The following is a 19,007-nucleotide window of genomic DNA, read 5'->3' as shown; positions in this document are numbered from 1 at the left end:
GAGTTGATTTTGACAACCTGTGTTACCTTTGCATGGTGATCTCACAACCATTTTAAGTCCTGGTATACAAAGCAAATTCAGAAGTCCAAAGAAAGGGTGTGTTGTGTTGGGATTTTAAAGGGTTTAATTTTGATATCAGTAGGATGTTGGGAATTTCATCAATATTAAAAAATATATGTGTTTCTGCCATTAAATATTCTGGTTTGTTTTTAAATCATTGTGCACTATAGAAGTATCAATAATAAAAGTAGGCTACTTAAAGGTTGTATAGGTGATTTGCTTTTTTGGCCATTTTTGCAAAATTACTTGAAATCCTTATCATAACCCGCTTACAGCCACTGAGTTAGAAGTACTGTCATGAAAATTAAACAAGTCAATCATCTGTGGAACGGGCAGGGCTCGAAAAACTCCAGCCAATCATTTCCATTGCCACCGAGTTGCATTGGACAGTAAGTACGTCAATCAAACGGTCGTACTGCACTCCCCCTCCCCCGCGCCCCGCGCGCGACCCCTTCGTGCAGTACTCGTGACCCAGAGCTCGTGACCCAGAGCAAGCTCCTGTTTGTTGTTATCCTGCGGTAGCTACTGGAACTAGTTAATCCACATTTGGACCTAGCAGTAGAAGACAATTTCCATGGCAGACAAGACGCCACCATCCCCACCACCACCACCACCACCAGCAAAGAGAAGGAAAACTCTTTTTCAGAGAGTAATTGATAATAAAAACGCTGAAAGAGAAAAACTGAAATCAAGAATAATCCTAGGCGCTGCTTTCGAACGTTGGCGGCAACTGAAGGACGAGAAGGGTCTAAAAACCGATGCTTGTGTGGCGGTTGACCTAGTTTCAAAGTTTATACCGTTTATACTCGGTAATACCGGTGTGGAGACGAGTGTATTACTCGGTGTGAAAATGTCCACACCGCGGCAACCCTAGTGAAAACCAGGACTTCCAATACACTTATATGAAACAAACATACATTTTCTAAAAATAGTAATGATTTATGTGACCGTTTAATGTTTATAACATCTGGTCCAACCATTGCAGCGAGAACGTATTCTCAGCAGGGGGTGCTGGGAAAAAAAAAAACTCTGCACTAGACTCGCAACTCGTTACATTGATAAAAAAAGATGTATAGCAGCGCAGCTCAATTACACCAGTGCATGCGCGGACAGTTGAAAATCGATCGTTCACATCCAGCTGCTCACAGAACAAGTTTAGCGCACCACCGCTACCCTCACACTTTTTCATATAACCTTTTTTCAGCACTAGGTCATATGAGCATTAAATAAATGCTGCGTCTCAAAATGCCTTGGACAGCAGCGAGGATGACTCGCTTTGCCACGGGCCGAAACAGTTCGGAGCGACCACAGCCAGAGCGAACACAGCGGGGCAGAGGAGTGTCAGGGATAGTCTTTGGTGTACACATCAGTACGGCCTATTTGCACTACTGTTTAGTGGCAATGCAGTGTTTTATTCGATGCCTTTTTATTTTCGTATATTATTTCAATGAATACAATTTATTTATTCATAAAAAACGGATCTGGTCTTCAAATCTTTTTTCCAAATATAGGTCGTCTTACAATGGGGTTTGTGTTTATATTCGGACCAATACGGTACAGCGGGCGCTCACATGACGTTAAGCATTTCCTGGTGCATAATGTGACGCTTCAGAACCTAAAATCCCGTTTCTCCCCGTTGACACGACAACACATAACCGGCGTTTTCAGAAATCTCCACTTTGGCCGGAGTTTTTAGAAATGATCGTTTTCTGTGATAAGACAGGGCCTCGGACAGGGGGTGTTGCAGCACCCCCAGCACTCCTACTTCCCGCGGTACTGGGTGCAACTTACAGCTGAATGTAGTGCCATGTTGTTAAACGAAAACCTACGCTAGCCTGGCTCGCTCTCGCGCATCTCTGTTCGCGCTCGTGCATGATTGCGCGTCCAGGTACTTGGAATGGGTGGAGTCAGAGTCAGCGTTGAAGGAGAGGGGGTAGGACCATTTGAGTTGTGTATTTTCAAAATCTGCTGGCGTTTCGCAAATCACCTACCCAACCTTTAATCAACATCCCTATTGTGGTTCTTACGTTCGATATAGGAAGTACGGCGGCCTCCACAAAGTATTGCTCATCCCGCTGTGACCATAGACATCTTATAGGTAGACGGAGCATTGGCTGCTGGGACGCGAGAAATACGGCCGCCATCTTGGAGTGGTCAACCGGGAGCTGCAACAGCAGCAGAAACAGGATGCCGGACTGTTGTTCAGCGTATTCCTGCTCAAATCGGCGGACAATCCATAATAGGAATCGGGGGATTACTTTTCACATGCACGATTTAACATTACCGTACTATTGGTATAATTGGTATTGAATAATAAAACACGCCAAACCATGTGGCCTTTATCATAGCTACACGTATGACAAAAAAACGCATGAAAATCAGTGGTATTCAGTGAGTTATGATTAATTAAATGCGCTGACAGTTCATTGCTCCAGCCAAACGGATTACACTGAGTGGAGCAGATGACCACTCCAAGATGGCGGCCCCGCGTCTCGTCAGCGCCAGTAGGCGGTAGCATTCGATGCTCCGTCTAAGATGGCTGTGACCACATGGGATGGTATAACTAGTGGTCAAACCTACGGCGGCTGTGTCCTTCGGAATAGATTGTTCTGTACCTTGAAAGTACCGACTCGTATGCCCAAATTTGGTTATACAATTTGGTTATACTGGATACAAATACATAATACTCCTGAATGATGCCCGACCTTATGATAATATTTTAGTTTTGATTATATAAAAAATGGCAGGGTTTGGCCGGTTTTTTACGAAAATACGATTATGCAAATAAGCCAACATTGCTAAACAAATCACAAGTCCGCCTCAGAGAACCCAAGAGGCTTTAAATCTGGTGTGCCCACCAAGGCAAGGCAAGGCAACTTTATTTATGTAGCACTTTCCAAGCACAAGGCAGACTCAAAGTGCTTCACATGTAAACATTGTAATACAATAAAATAAAATAATAGATAAGTAAAAGAAAACATAAGCAAAAAAATTGCAAAATAGATAGAAAATAAGAAATAATAATTCCCGCTCCGGTCTAAATATTTGACAGATCGCCCAAATCCCCTCGATCATTTCAGCATATCCATACCTCTTGGTTCTTTGTTTTCGGCCTCCAACAATCCTGAATAGCCTACGTGCCTGAATATATTATATTTGTATAAACAACTAATTTGAGACAATTGATCGTCATGTGTAACATTGTTGAGTACTTGTAGTAACTGTAATGGCCTCATGGTGGGATGAGAGAGCCAGCCAATCCATAATAAATCCTCACTGCTTCTCGTGCGGAGCCCTGTTCCCCTCCGCGCCGACAGAAGTTCCACAACGGAGATTTAAAACATGCATCCATTTTATTTAACATTTGGACAACGTTTTATCTACCTGTTTGCTGGCTGTCGCACGCTTGCACCCCCACTACACCCCTACTATCTGAATTAACAATAAGGCTGACAGAAAGTTAAACAGAGCAGCGCTTCACTCCCATGCTCATAAGGAATAAATAAATAGGCCTTCACTCTCCTCCATTGGAATATTATATATCATTTTATACAATCACAGAGCTAAGCTATGTTTTCCCTGCCTCGCTTGGTAGTTGGTATAATGGAGGTTTATGAAAGAAGAAAAATCTCAACTATTTTTCTCTATTTTTATAATTTGTCCCATTATTTTATAAAATTTAAGTTATCATTTTATTCATTGTGCCTTGTATGTAAATTGAGAAGCGCAATTGTAATTTTTATGCCAACGATTTTGTAAATTAATTCATTTTCAATAAAAAAAAAGAGTTGCATCAAGCCATTTTCTCCGTTCATTTGCTGGTAAGGTTAAAAGGATCAAGTAAGGACAATCTTTTCCATAAGGTCGCATGAGGTTGTCCAATAAAACCTGACTGGGAAGATTTATAACATACATTGCAATCAACCTACATCGCATACATTATTGCATACGTTTTTTCCATAAGGTCGCTATAAAATAAAATAAATATTGAATAGCAACTGATGAACTGGCAACACAAATCATAGGAACCTATTGATAAGAGGTGCTTAAGGCTTTTCCACCTTATGAGGTTGTAAGACTGGGAAGATTAGAGGGAGGTTTACTCCCCAAGTCTGCAGGGGCACAATGGGGAAATCCCATCATGGTCTCTAGTGAAAAGCATTTGAACCATGTCAATCTGCTACATCCGTACATATAACTTAACACAACAATATATCATTTTGAATGCCAAACAATTCATTTGTATCGTACATATTGTCTGGTCATATATCCAGGTTGTATAGCCTAACGCAGGCAGACTTGAAAAAAAATAGGCTATTAAAGCACACTTAATTGTAATATAAATTGTTAAATTATGTGATGGATGTTTCCTTTTGCTCAGAAAGCTCAGATAAGTGATCACATCTATAGCCACGTTTTTCCATCTCGTTGCATGCCTGAACTGTAAAATGATAGAAAGTAACAGAATTCCATAAGAATTCATAGTTTAGCCTCCATTCTTACCATGGTGTTGACATTAAAGTTGAATTCCATCGCTAAAACAAATAGTGAGAGCCTAAAAAAGACGGATGGGATAATCGCATTACCAGCAGGGGGGTTAGATCGGTTGACGAGCACCTCCACATAGAGATGGAATCACCTGGCGATGCCTGAATGCGGGGGAGACACCTGCTGAGCTGCCACCACCAGCCGCCCATTCCCCACCTTGGCCCAGGTAACGGGCTGATTGGTCGGGGCCATAGCAGCGCGTCACTCGAGCAAACAAGGCAACTGAAACCTGAAAGGTTTTATTTTGTTCAGATCACACGAAAACAAAAACAAGGGTTCAATAAATGAGTTGTGTGACAAACAAAATAAACCAAACACATGGCCTACTATCATGCACTGCAACTTTAGATTGGAGAGTTGAAATAAAAAGTAGTATTTTCTGAAATAGGCCATATTCAAACAAGCACAATGCATGTTTAATTGTTTGGCCTTATGTATTCAAATGTATTAGAAGATCTTGGCTGTTATATGCATGTCAGAAACGAACCATATACGAACCCACTACGCTCACACATCATGACTCTGTCACGCGCCCCTCCACCACCACAGTAGTAGCCGAGCGACCTTAATGCGCAGGTGACACCCAGTAGGTAACTTACACCTTTAACATTCACGATTAGGCTAGGCTTCTGTCCCGACGGCACCTGCAGAGAAAGCTATACTAGCAGGCGTCTTCATGTTTAGGTATTAGCAGCAGAGAGACAGAAAGCGTGACCAGCCAGGCATAGGCCTACCTTGGGAAATACATTTCATTCGTATTTATTTTATATTAACTTTTTTGTTTCCGAGAGGACTTCATGGATTGGTGGACTTCATTGGCTGCGAGTATTGCCTTGCTCTGGCTTCTGTGTTTTATAGACGGTAAGAGACAATGGTTAGCAGAGATTTGGAACCTTCCTCCGTCAATGGAAGAATGTGGCAGTGGTCTTCCGCCCTACTGCGGTATGAAACAGCTTTCATAGACAATTAGCAATGCATCGTTCAATTGGTAGCTTAACGATTTAAATCTATCCACCGCACCACGCGTCTATAGGGATTTAAAAAGAGAACATACAAGTCTGTTCGCTATTTAGACTCTAGACTATGCCTTGAGTGTTAAGAGTTGGTATTTTTAAGGATACGTCAACTATGACCTGAATTTATCCTAAGGAAAGAAAATGTCAGAAATGAAATCTCCCAAATTTATTTTGCGCACACTACAATGAACTACTCACGTCCACACACACACGCACGCACGCACGCCAGCGCAATCACACACACACACACACACACACACACACACACACACACACACACACACACACACACACACACACACACACACACACACACACACACACACACACACACAAACGTTGAACAAACTAACTTGATTTGGCAACTAATGTGAAATCTTGGGGTCCTGCCGAGCCATAACCTTGCACGGCCATCTCCCTGCCCTTTTGGCGCTTCGTGTGCGTGGGTGAAACAAGAGTGAAGCCCACTACGGCGAAACTAACTTTAATCCAGTGGCAGACGCTGTTTGTGTTAATCAGACTTGACTCTCTGACCTCGATGCCCTCTTTATCTCCAGGCCACGCGGTGCTCGAGCTGCGGCTGCTCTTCCACGCGCTCACCAAGGCGGCATGCCACCTCTACTTGGCGCTCCTCCCGCTGCGCCGCGCCGCGAGCCACTTCGCCGACTGCGCGAGATACTTCGTCAACCACGCCCAGCAGCCCGCTCCCTCTTCGGCCCAAGGATACCCACCGCACAGCCACCACCCACCCCCCGCGCGGAAGGGCACGCTCCACTTCATAGAAGCGATGTGCGTGGTGTGCGAAACGGTGCCCAATCTGATGTGCGCGGCGCTCAGCGTAGGTGCGGCGCTCTGCCACGCCTTGCAAGGGGGCTTTTACGTGCTGGCCGCGACGCTACGCACCATTCAGGCGAATCTATTCTCGCAGATGAACGGCGAGAAGGACAGGTGGGACAAAGAGCGCCACCGCGCGAAAGAGACGGAGAAAAAGATGAATTCCAAAGTGCTGGAGTACATCTCGGTGTTCTGTCAAGACCCAGTCACTGCTCTGCGCATCAAAGTGGACGTGCCACCTGTATATAGATAACATAATGGGGTTACGTATAATATAATTCTTTCTATTGGCTACTGGCATTAAAGGGCCCTTCGTGTATCTGCTAAAAGGGGTTATTTGTGCTGAAAGGTTGTTATAGTTGTTAATTGAAAGGAAGACGACTTTTATAACCTGGGACGGAACACAAAATGTATGAAAAACATTGGTTGTACAACACAGTGTGTGAAGTGTATAGACGTGCAATTAAGGTGCTTTTAATTTTATTACATCCTTTATTACATGATATACAGAAATCAAAAATAAATATCTCAAACAAAGATTTCTATTCAGATATCACAATGTGTTATAGAAGGTTTGTATCCTCTGGACTACTGGATTATGTCATATAATTGCACAAATCAATTGTTAGATCCAATACCAGCCGTCCTTCTGGTTTTTTGAAAGCACTTGAACATGTATTCATAGAAACTGAAAGTGATTTGGTCAAGTTGCCTATGAATAACATAGTTGATACACATAACTAAGGCACAAGGGGAACACCAACATCTTGGGGATCATTTGAGAAAAGAGTATTGCAGCAAGAACGGTTGTCTTAATTTAAAAAGTTGCTGTGTTCAATTTGATGAGTTCCACAACATCTCAGGGACAGGAAGTAAGGGGAGGTGGCCAAATGTGGAGCACAGCCTGGTATTAGAGTAGGCACTTCGTCTGAGGACTGGAGATAGAAGGGGAAGAGGAGGGTGGTGGGGATGGAAGGCTGCAGATGGATCCCTCCTTTGTGAATGAGGGAAAGTATGGTTGTCTAAAGCCTGGAGTCGGGGGCTGTCTGGACACTCTGAAGTGGGATTTTACCGCCTAGAGTGGAGGAAGCAACAGCAAGGAAATTATAAAGCTTAGTAAGAACAATACATTCAAACATGAAACTTCAAAATGGTTAAAAACATGCTTCAATACTGTTAGAATACCTTTCCAGTCAGGAAACACGCATTTTATTATTAAGATAATCAATGAAGATTTGGTTTTAGAAAAAGTATATAATATAAACACAAAGTGATTCCAGTGACGGCAGACGATATAGCTTACGTACACAGCATGTCTGCGATTCTTTGTACGGATGACTTGTTAACGCTGTACTCTGTCCGCTCAGCCCTGAAACAGGAGAACATCAGATGAATCGACAGACAGCGTTCACTCTGCCCCACACCAGAGGAGCTTAGGGCCCAAACCGCTTTGCCCTGCAGGTGCTAAGCTCATCACTCACGTCCTTAACTTTGTCACCGCCTCCAGCCGGAGCAGAGACGACAGAGCGTTGCTTTGCGTGTCGGAGGAAAGGGCTTCATAGGTCTGAAGCTCACCTATGGGAGGGGGGGATAATAAAGCGGATAAACTGTGCGAAGGGGATCTCAACTAGCAGAGGAAAAATCTATTCCGACATAAGATTAGTGTCATAAAGTGTCACTTGTAATTTAGTTTAAAATAAAAAAAACAACATACATGGTGATAATCTATGCCGGGCGATTTTGTTTGAGATCACTCTAATGTTTCCAGTTTCCACACAGATCTTTGGAATAATCCTTTTTAACGGTTAATCATTTTATTTTACCTGAGAGGATGAGGCTGGTGGCTAGCTTTCGTACGGAGGTAACAAACTGTTTCTCTGAGAACGTGTTGTCTCCCGCTTCACACAGATGACTGAACACAACCTAAACATAGCAACAAAAACAAAAAATCAAACATTGTCTCGTTTGAATAAATAAAAAAATTAAAATTAAAATACAGTTTAGATGTTATCAATACAAAATACATTGGTCTCATGTAAGGGGATAATGTACAGCGAGCCAAACTTCACCAATCATGACGACTATGCACAAAATAAATCAATAATTGTCAATTAGATTGTACGGTTGGAACTGCGTCCATAGCAACGGTCTGTTATTCACAGCAGCCTTTTGCTATTCAGGAATAACAGACGGTAGAAGGCCGTCATTGACCAATCAGTGAGCCAATCAATGGGTACTATATGCCGGCATGTGACCTGATAGGAGTCCATGAAGGGTTGTAGAAGTGTCTTCAGGAAGGTCATGGTCTGCTGCCCAGCGTCAGTCACGGATATTTCCTCTTGGCAGCACTGGATGGCTCCGGCTTTCCCCAGCAGGGAGCACGCCTCCTCAAAGTCCTGATAAACACGTGATCGGCACACGTTTATCTCCCAGCTGGCTCCGCAGGCAGTAGAATGGAATACGTTGACCACTAGTAAAGAGCCTCCTCAACTTCAATGAGTGTCAGCCAATGACTGGACAAGACAAAAGGCGCTGCAATATTTCAAAGATATGGTGCCAAATAGGCAACCTACACGTATCTCTCGGCAACTTACACAGTAGGTAATAACACGAGTTCAATCACATGATCCGAAATTCCAGATGCTTTATTGGCGTGAGCGTTTTTTTTAATAAATATTAACCAAATGAGGAACTATAATAATAATAAAGATAATAATATTAATAATATAATAAAACATGGTGTTAAAAAATAAAAACATGAAAACATGATTAAATCATCAGATGGTTTAATAGAAACTCTTGCTCAGGGCGTTACCTGAGAGGACTGGCCGGGCGTGAAGACGATCTCTACTGAGAACACATCCAGGAGGAAGACAAAGAAGGCCTGGAGCTCCCCTGGAGATGGAAAGGGGATCGTTTGTGTGTGCGTGTGTATTCCATCTGTCTGGGTTTGCTGTGTTGTGTGTGTGTGTGTGTGTGTGTGTGTGTGTGTGTGTGTGTGTGTGTGTGTGTGTGTGTGTGTGTGTGTGTGTGTGTGTGTGTGTGCGTACGCGTGTGTGTGTGCGTACGCGTGTGTGTGTGCGTGCGCGTGCGTCTCTACACTTACGTCTCTGCCGACTTGCCGTGACGTGCATGGCGACCGCTAGCATGGCGGGCCGCGCAAACACATGCAGCGCCTGGTTCCTGTGGGACGCCATCATGAGCACCGCCACCGCCCGCCAGGCCACGCCCTCCTCTGCACTGGTTGGCCGTCTCCCCGCAAAGCCCTCCTCCTCGAGCAGGAAGACTCGGCCCCCTCGACGACGAGCCACCGAGTGATGGAGAGACATGTTGGATGACATTACCTCGTCCGACTCCCTGGTCCCCCCTAGAGAGAGCAAGTATCGGACTCCTTAGAAATGTGATTTGTGGCGTTGAGGTGATTTTGTGTGTGTGTGTGTGTGTGTGTGTGTGTGTGTGTGTGGTGGTGTGTGTGTGTGTCTGTCTGAAATGTAAAGAGTTAGTGTACATTGTAGTTGTCATTACAAATAGCTTGTGAGTGTTCCTAAATGTGTAATTGTGTGTCCATATGGGTATGTGTGTGTGTGTGTATGCGTACGTGTGTGTGTGTCCGTATGCGTACATGTATCTGTGTGTGTGTGTGTGTGTGTGTGTGTGTGTGTGTGTGTGTGTGTGTGTGTGTGTGTGTGTGTGTGTGTGTGTGGTGTGTGTGTGTGTGTGTGTGTGTGTGTGTGTGTGCGCGAAGGGGGAGGGAGGGTGTATGTGTTTGCGTTTGTATGTGTGTGTGTTGGGGTGTGTGTATTGAGAGGGGGTGCAAATGTGTGTGTACGTGGGGGGAAGGTGTATGTGTTTGTGTGTGTGCTTGCATACAAGTCTGTATGTGTGTGTATGTGCTCACACTGGACTGTGAGGTGGTTCAGTCATGTCCCTTCAGGGTAATGGACTTAGGGGGTTTAAATCCCCAGGGACGCCTCCTAAGTGAATCTGAATGCTTGTGCCAACTTGCATTCATCTAATCTGTCTGATCTTCAGAGCAGACCCGAGTCAAAAAGCATTTACTGTACTGCAGTGAGCTGCTGGCAGATGCCACTGAAGGAGGACAAGTCTTTAAACTCTTACCTTGCCTTGTGCAATGCAATGCAGTCGTCCTTTGCAATACAAGGTTGTTGTTTTACTAATGCCCTCTAGTGGCCAAATAGGGGGCTACTGAAGCGTGCCTTGGTTTAAATTAGCATGCATGACTATAGTTATCCGATAGCTTTGCACTTTAGCTAACCCAATGGTTTTGTAATGAAGGATTAATGTCTATGTATGGAAGGAGTAAAAGAAAAAATCTAACTATATAATTCCTGTGTGTTATACTTAATTTATATCATTATATATATTATACTTAAACTGTAATATTGTAAAAGATTGAAACATTATCAATTGGAAGTTAATCCCTTTTCAACTGTGAGTGTGGTTGAAAAGTCAAAGTTAAGTTCATATTTGAGTGGTAATATCTGCTAAATTACTTAATTACTAACCCCTAACCCTTTATTACTTCACCAGAAGAGATATGTCTTCATTCTGTATCCATTATGGGCTGTCTCTCCTATATTTGAATACCATTGGCTAAAAAATCTCCGGCCGAGTCTGATTGGGCTGCATTCAACAGGACAAAGGCCAGGGCATTTGCATGGACGAAGCTGCATCCGCGTGTCCACTCTACTCATCCATCCAGCCATCCCACCCACCCACCCGCACCCACCCACCCGCACCCACCCGCACCCACCCACCCACCCACCAGGCCAGTTGAGACGAGCTCCGAAGGCCAGCGCGTGCCCCCGGAGCCAGAGGGTCCTTTGGGCGAGGGCTCCCCAGGGCAGGCCCTCCTGGACCAGGCTGGGGACGGGGCTCTGGAGCAGCACCGTGGCCATGAGGGACCAGGGGCTGAGCACCGCACCCTGCTCCTGGTCCCGGACCACGCGGTGCGCCAGCAGGCTGACGCAGGCCTGCATGTCCTCGCCGGGTTTCTGGGGTAGGTCCCTGGAGGGGGTTCGACCAGGGGGGGGGGGGGGGGGGAGGGAAGAGGAGGATTGAAATTAGATGGAAAATGTAGGGTCGGGAATCAGTTTGAAGGAAACTGATTAAGGATCCATCGTCAATCGCCAGAGTGGAGTTTGATGAAAAATAAAAAATGGATTGAATTGAATGACAATGTGTTTCCTTCTTATTTAGCAGATTCATCTGAATTCAGTAAAAGAGATGAAGGGGGAATAACATTTTGCTCATGTATACAAATCACTAGACATTGGGAATCAAACCCAGAACCTTTTGCCTCGGGAGTCGACCTCCCGAGCCATTGCACTATTTCTCTCACCATTTATCTGTTAAATTTGTCCAAGCATTGACATTTCATGCTGAGAGGAAGATCAGTCTACCGTGGGTGCATAATTATAGCCTCCCAACACACGTCTTTTTTTTTTCCAAATGTGGTATGCTTAACCCTGGTGGTAGACAAGGGTAATGCAGGTGGTATGTGGGTTTACTGTCTATTCTTGAAATAGACACATTTACAGAAATAGAAGTTTCTATAAATTACAAGGATAATTAAAATAAATGAATAAATAATCTTTATATAAAATAAAGAATAGGATAGATTTTGCATCACATTGTGTGTTTTCCATTGGTATGCTGATATTTTAGCTTTCTGATAATTTCATTTATTTATTTAATATTATAAATTCATAATTATGCATTAAGGGAGAGCTGACACTATCTGCCCAGCCACTGCATGCACATCCATTTTTTACCGTTTCCATATGAGGTTGTACTCGAAAGGGCTTGATGACATTTGAGTGGTACACCTAAAGTCACATTTCGGGAACCACCATCCTTACACACACGTGGAGCTATGTAGTAGCGTGTGGTGTTTCGTACCGTGGTACACGGTTGTAGTGGTTGCGGTCGATCTTGCCCTGACACATCGCTCTCACGGACAGAGCCTGGCCGATATTAACGTGCATGCTGCCGTAGTTTTCCCACAGGACACTGCTGGCCTTCAGAAGACCCTGTAGATGCGAGAAATGAATACACGATTAGTTATATACTGTATACGGAAAAAATAGCAGATAGTGATAGTATTAACATGGACATCAACCCAAAACTAGTTATTGAAATTTTTTTTACAGAATCAGAGCTAGCCAATAAGACATGTTTTGACAGGTGCGTGTGTGTGTGTGTGTGTGTGTGTGTGGTGTGTGTGTGTGTGTGTGTGTGTGTGTGTGTGTGTGTGTGTGTGTGTGTGTGTGTGTTGTGTGTGTGTGTGTGTGTGCGTTTGCACGTGTGTGTGTGTCTGCATCAGTGTTTGTGTGTGTGTGTCTGCATCTGTGTGTATGTGTCTGCATCTGTGTGTGTGTGTGTGTGTGTGTGTGTGTGTGTGTGTGTGTGTGTGTGTTGTGTGTGTGTGTGTGTGTGTGTGTGTGTGTGTGTGTGTGTGTGTGTGTGTGTGTGTGTGGGTGTGTGCATCAGTGTCTGCGTCTGTGTCTGCGTCTGTGTCTGCGTGTGCGGGGGAGAGGGTACCCTGGTGGTCTCCCTGGGCTTGGGGACCCCCAGTAGCTCGTGGGCCAGCAGGGATTCCTCCACCACGCGGTCGTAGCTGATGCTGATGGGCACCAGGGTGATGTCGTACACTTCTCCTTTAAAGAAGGGCTCGAGCACCATGTGCATCATTCCTACACACACACACACACACACACACACACACACACACACACACACACACACACACACACACACCACACACACACACACACACACACACACACACACACACACACACACACTTAAATTCATTCACTTTTATCCAAAGCTATTTTGTTATCATTAATGAGCAGGTAGGGTTTAATACATCTTTCTGAAGGAGGCCTACCTATAGGCCAAAACACAAGGAGCGGAAATACATATACAGTATGACTCAAGTCTATTTGGACGTGGAACTTCAAAAATATATATAACTCGGCTTCAGTCCACACATGCTTGGGCTAAAGACATTGCGGTTTTGACCCAGGAACCTTTGAGCTTAGGACTCCCGTACCCAACCCGAACCACAGGGACTATCCTGGAGACGGAGGCACACACATGTAGCACACCTGCAACAGCCTGCATTATCATGGAAAAGGGTCCTCAAAGGGCTTGAGGAGAAGGGAGGGTCTTCACTCACCCAGCTTGGGCGGCAGGGCCTTCAGAGTGCGACTGCGCAGTCCCTCCACATAGAACTCCAGGGGCGCGTAGGCTCGCTGCACGGCGACGTGTTGGGTCGGTCCCACATAGAGGAGCAGGTGGTTACAGGAGGGTTAACCTGGGAGTGATCGGTCATTCTAAGGGAATTCTAGAATTTGAATTTCCATAATGTTCTTAATCCATTTGGATCGCTCAGAGCGTCTTAATTTTTTCCGAAATGGGGCTAAACAGCAGAACATATCGGCAGGATTCCACTCGCAAGTATAAACATGTAAAAAAAAAACATTGAGAATGGTGGCGTAAACATATATCTATCTTTAATCGTGTGTTTTTTTCAAGAAATTAGTATATTCATCCCTGTTTCTGTGCTTTGCAACAACAATTAAAACAAACAAGAGAGCAAGAGACACCCTAGCCCTTAACCCCAACACCTCCTTAGCCTACACATATATACCCTTCCCTCAGCCAAGAGACTCAGTCAATGATGAGGAGGAGTTTGCTGACATACTGGAGGACTTCAGGCGAAGCTGAGGGCTTATTGTGCCGGTACTTATTGTGCTGTTATTAATGCACACGACAAAGAAGGTGTGAGAAAAGGCTGCGCTCTTACCCGTACGATGGTTTTGACCATACTCGGACAGAACGCCCAATACAACTTGTCTGAACCGATGCCGCGGCGGATGTAGAACGCTCCGCAACGTCTAAAGATCTCACCCATCAACTTCATTTTCGAAAGGGCTGGAATGACGGAGAGAGAGACGGAGAGAGAGAAAGAGATAAACATGTTACTGTCTATACACCAAGACATGTCTGACGTAGAAATCACATGATGCATGTGTTAAACCTGCACTGTGTAACTCATCTGCTGCTGCTATTAACTAAATTAAAGAATATCTGACCCACAGCTATATCTATAGCTTAAAGGCAAATAAAATCTTGTTGCCCCTTTGTAAAGAGATTTCTAATATTTCAATGGGACTTTGGTTAAATAAATAAAGGATAAAAAAAAAAAAATATATATATATATATATATATATATATATATTATCTATATATATTGTATTTGTATATCCCTTAACCCCAATAAAAGTCTACAAGGGCTTTGATTATATTTATTTGAATATTATATATTTGTGTTACGCTACATTGGAAGCTACGACGCTTTCACATTGAAATAGATACTTGCGAGTTCCTGCTGCGATCACCGGGATGGGCAGGTCGTAGGTGAACGACAGGAAGGAGATGATGAGGAAGTCCATGTAGCTCCGGTGGTTGGGCATCAGGATGACCGGGTAGCCCTGGGCGGTCGGTTGGAGCTATGGGGTGCAACGATTCACAAGGCCATTAGTATACAGAACCACACACAGCACAGTTGTAATCCTTGGTGTATGGTGCTAATGTGATAGTGGTGATCTGTTTAAAGTTATGACACATATGTATGAAAAATAAAATAATCTTTGTATTTATTGTATACATTAAAAGGAACAGGCTGGGGTTTAGAGGTCTCTTGCCCAAGGACACCTGCGGACTTTGGGGTTTGAACCATGACCTTTGACAAAACACCCTCACCGTCACAGTTCATGTTAACACGGTGATTGCTAGTTAGCTACTGAGTTTTTATTGCAAACACTTTTTTCTTTTTTAAAAAAAAGGGGTTCACAGCAAAAAACTACAATAAAAAGAAAAAATTCAAAAATGATTTAAAATGTAAAAATAAGAAAAAAGGAAAACAAGGAAAATATGAAAAAATACGAAAAGTGTCCAGCAGGTATAAGTGGAGCCCCTGACCCTTTGGAGCCCGTCCATGTTGACGTTGACGCGCGTGGAAGAGCCTCTTCATGGCCTTGTTGAGGCCGTACCCCAGCAGCCGGATGGAGCTCATCTGCAGGTTCTGGGACATCTCGCTCAGGATGACCTCCACCTGCTGCTCCAACCGCACTCCACCGTGGACCCCGTCTCCACGGCGACCTGCACCAGAAACGGGGAGGGGCTGTCTCTGTACTCTTGTGGTATGCTGAGGCGATGCACCCGGTCACATAGATGTCGCTGTAAATACTCCAAGGGGGAGATTCGTCGCTTATGTTCTTAAATGTATTTATTTAATTAATTTGGGTTTTCTTTAAACAAACAAAAAAAATGCAAAAAGCACGCACACACACACACACAACACACACACACACACACACACACACACACACACACACACACACCACACACACACACACACCCACACACACACCTCCTTGGGTGAGGTATCGCAGGTGCTGGGACGTGCGTACGGCGGCGGTGAGTTCAGCTGCGCTGCAGGGTGGGGGTCCGGTGTCGGGCACGGAGGGCTTGAAGGTCCTGAGGGCGTGGCCGAGGTCCCAGCTTCGCCTGAGGTCCTCCAGTATGTCAGCAAACTCCTCCTCATCATTGACTGAGTCTCTTTGCTGAGGGAAGGGTATATATGCGTAGGCTTATGAGGTGTTAGGGTTAAGGGCTAGGGGGGTCTCTTGCTTTCTTGTTAGTTTTCTTAATTGTTGTTGCAAAGCACAGAAACAGGGATGAATACACTATTTTATCGTATAGGCCTACTTTTATCGATATATATTTTTCGCCACCGTTCTGAATATTCTTTAATATGTTTATAGTTGTGAGTCTCCCATAGTTTAATATGGGGAGGTAACATATCGTTCTCTTGCGTTTTATCTCGCCAAGGAATGCCATGAAAGCGGTGCTCCAAATATAAGCGAGAGAGAGGGCGGGACTTTCAGTCGCATGGGTTTAGCACGTATGAGGTTACCGGCAAGAGGCGAGAGAGAGGGAGGGACTTTAAACAGTGTAATATTATTCCCCTTAAATGTAATTCGAATCTTTATTTTTTTCTAAATTAATTTCAAAACTCCGCATTTATTATCCTTTTCATTGTTAGTCTTGTTGTGTTCTTATTCGTCTCTCTCCGGAGCCTGTTAAGCGATGTACATAGATCATAGGAAGTAAGGGACCGAAATGCGTTACGGTGAGCAGGATAACGCTGAAGTCCGGATCCTATCCCTAGTCCAATATACAGGGAAGGTGACTGCTTGTCCACCGTTCTGGCGACTGGCTTTGTTTACCCTTAGCTCTTTGGACTGTAGATAGAAGATAACGACAAATAAACAGTTTTCTTTATCTTGGTAAAGTAAACTTTGCCCTAGGGGGATGGCCCCGCGTATGATACACTCTTATTCGTTTATCGTTTCGATTAACAGCATAAACTCTGGCCAAACAATGCATAGGCAACACAAAAAACCAAGACTACTCTACTAGCATTCGATAACTGCGAATTTACAATATATAAAAGCGTTCTTACCGGGGTCGACATGATGTAGGTTCGTCGTAGCAACTGCTTATTCAGTCTGCCTGCATTGTACTTGTAAAGTGAAGCATGCAGCCTGACACCCAAGGGTGCTATAAAAGGAGAAACAATATACCGGACCAATAGTAAGGGCTGTATTTTAGGCACTCCTCAAGAGGTGAAGCCAGGATGCAGGAACGGCGGTCCTCCTTTTTGTCAGGTGGACTACTAGGGAAAGTCCAATTCATAAATATTGTTCGCAGATAACTCATGACTTCATTGAGGAGCTGTATGATTTAAAATGAAATTAGACGGAAAAGGTGAGTCTGGAGTCTTCTAAAAGGGAAAGTCATAATCCAACTGCAAGTTTCAGGATGTCTGAATTCAAATGTGAAACCCTAAAAACAAAAAACATTCCCCTATTTTTGAAACATAATTGACAGATATGTGTTGGAAGTTGAAGATCACAGGAGACTGGACTAATCAACACAGAACAGATTTGTTTATTATTGACAGGGAATTAATCCAAGGCAAGTTCATTGATTCTGATAACAATGTTTTAACAGTGAATTGGTCAAGAAAAAAAACAATGTTCTGCGGAGAAATAACTTCAGTGAATAGTGATGAGTCAAGACAGCCACGTGGCCTCTTTCATAGAAAGAATTAGTCTTATTATCACTACTCAACCACCACACAGTCCTCCTACAATACTTTGTGATATTCAGTGTCACATTCTTAAAATAAATGAGAATGCATAATAGTTAAATAAACCACAAGGAAATTCACATTGACAGTTACTGAATTTCCCTGTTCATGTGCTTTCGGATTTCAGCTGCAAAAGAAAAGTTATTTCCGATTGTTCTCATTTAATTTTACTCATTTCTGCAGTGCTTTGGTAATAAAAACACGTCTTTGTTTTGAAGCTCTTAACATCAACTTGCATCCAATGCATTTGATTTGGCCAAGCAGAAAGGACTGATCTCTAACCAGAATGTGTGAAAGAAATATCTGGCTATCAGGTAACGTTTTGCTCACACATGCAAGCAGTTACACACTACTAACACGAGTTACACACTGGATTAATACACGTGTTTGGCAGGAGATTGGATACATGCAGCGAGACGTGAGAGACGTGACACACACACACAAACAACACACACACACACACACACACACAACCACACTAACAAAAAATATGCACACACAGACGCACACACTTTGTTGTTGAAATATATGGCACATATACAGAGAAGGAGGAGCTTCTATGAATGACATGATGAGGGATGTAACAACGACAGGACAATATAAAAATACAACACAATTGACGGTGTAGCGGCCACAAACCGAAAACACATGCCTTCATACAAAATAATGTCGGACCTTGGGTATAAAAATAAAACAAAAACTATGAATGATGTCTAACATGTCTTGAATATCATCTCGGTTACACACACACACACACACACCACACACACACCACACACACACCACACACACCACACACACCCAACCACACACACACACACACACACACACACACACACACACACACACAAACAGAAGCTTCCACTCGTTACCTGAATCCTCAAAGGGTCATTCAGCAAGTGGTAAGTTAAGGCTTTTTCTCTTTCTAAGAATATGTGGTTTACTTATTTTTCGAAGCCAAATCTAATACACAACCGAGTATACCTTCCTCCACATGCATTGTGCTTTGTAATATACCAACTGCCCGCGATACTTTAAACATACAGAAAAATATCATATATACTTAACGCATTATGGTTTCACATATACAGTGACATGCACATTTGCATTCAGTGTTCAACAAGAATCTCTAAAAAAATAGGTGAAAAATATAGGAACAAATGTCTAATAAAAGTACCAACCGCAATATATGTTCGATGGGTCGTTGAATATTGCTAACTTTCTCAATGTATCCCACTGTTTAAAACGGCATGAACCTAATAAAACAATCTATAGTTTAAATAAGAATATATATTTTTTTC

At 43.6% G+C, this 19,007-nt stretch overlaps 3 protein-coding genes across 3 annotated transcripts in view; 1 reads left to right on the top strand and 2 right to left on the bottom strand.

Moving 5' to 3' along the window:
• LOC115534227 (uncharacterized) overlaps positions 1 to 6,909 on the top strand; it is a 31,129-nt gene extending 24,220 nt beyond the window's left edge. Inside the window, exons 2-3 of the mRNA XM_030345040.1 lie at positions 5,395 to 5,469; positions 6,182 to 6,909. Of these exons, the coding sequence (XP_030200900.1) occupies positions 5,395 to 5,469; positions 6,182 to 6,711 (605 nt within the window). The 3' untranslated portion in view covers positions 6,712 to 6,909. The remainder of the gene's footprint in view (positions 1 to 5,394; positions 5,470 to 6,181) is intronic.
• Positions 6,910 to 6,930: 21 nt separating this feature from the next.
• On the bottom strand, positions 6,931 to 17,171 carry gnpat2 (glyceronephosphate O-acyltransferase 2). Its single transcript, XM_030345038.1, is given in 17 exon segments — positions 6,931 to 7,533; positions 7,766 to 7,827; positions 7,940 to 8,033; positions 8,282 to 8,381; positions 8,714 to 8,854; positions 9,274 to 9,353; positions 9,565 to 9,825; positions 11,245 to 11,486; positions 12,381 to 12,511; positions 13,023 to 13,174; positions 13,663 to 13,738; positions 14,293 to 14,420; positions 14,869 to 14,998; positions 15,471 to 15,500; positions 15,502 to 15,650; positions 15,922 to 16,114; positions 17,017 to 17,171. Coding segments are annotated over 17 exon segments (2,034 nt in total). The 5' UTR covers positions 17,029 to 17,171; the 3' UTR covers positions 6,931 to 7,480.
• A 310-nt stretch (positions 17,172 to 17,481) lies between these two features.
• lpin1b (lipin 1b) overlaps positions 17,482 to 19,007 on the bottom strand; it is a 22,158-nt gene continuing 20,632 nt past the window's right edge. Inside the window, 1 exon segment of the mRNA XM_030345037.1 lies at positions 17,482 to 19,007. This exon segment is cut by the window's right edge and continues 707 nt beyond it. The gene's annotated coding sequence lies outside the window, so the exon portion shown is untranslated.

The sequence above is a fragment of the Gadus morhua genome, chromosome 21 (genome assembly GCF_902167405.1).
Source record: "Gadus morhua chromosome 21, gadMor3.0, whole genome shotgun sequence".
NCBI classification, from domain to species: Eukaryota; Metazoa; Chordata; class Actinopteri; order Gadiformes; family Gadidae; genus Gadus; species Gadus morhua.
Note: the sequence above shows the minus strand (reverse complement) of the source record. Positions and strands in the feature narration are given on the sequence as shown.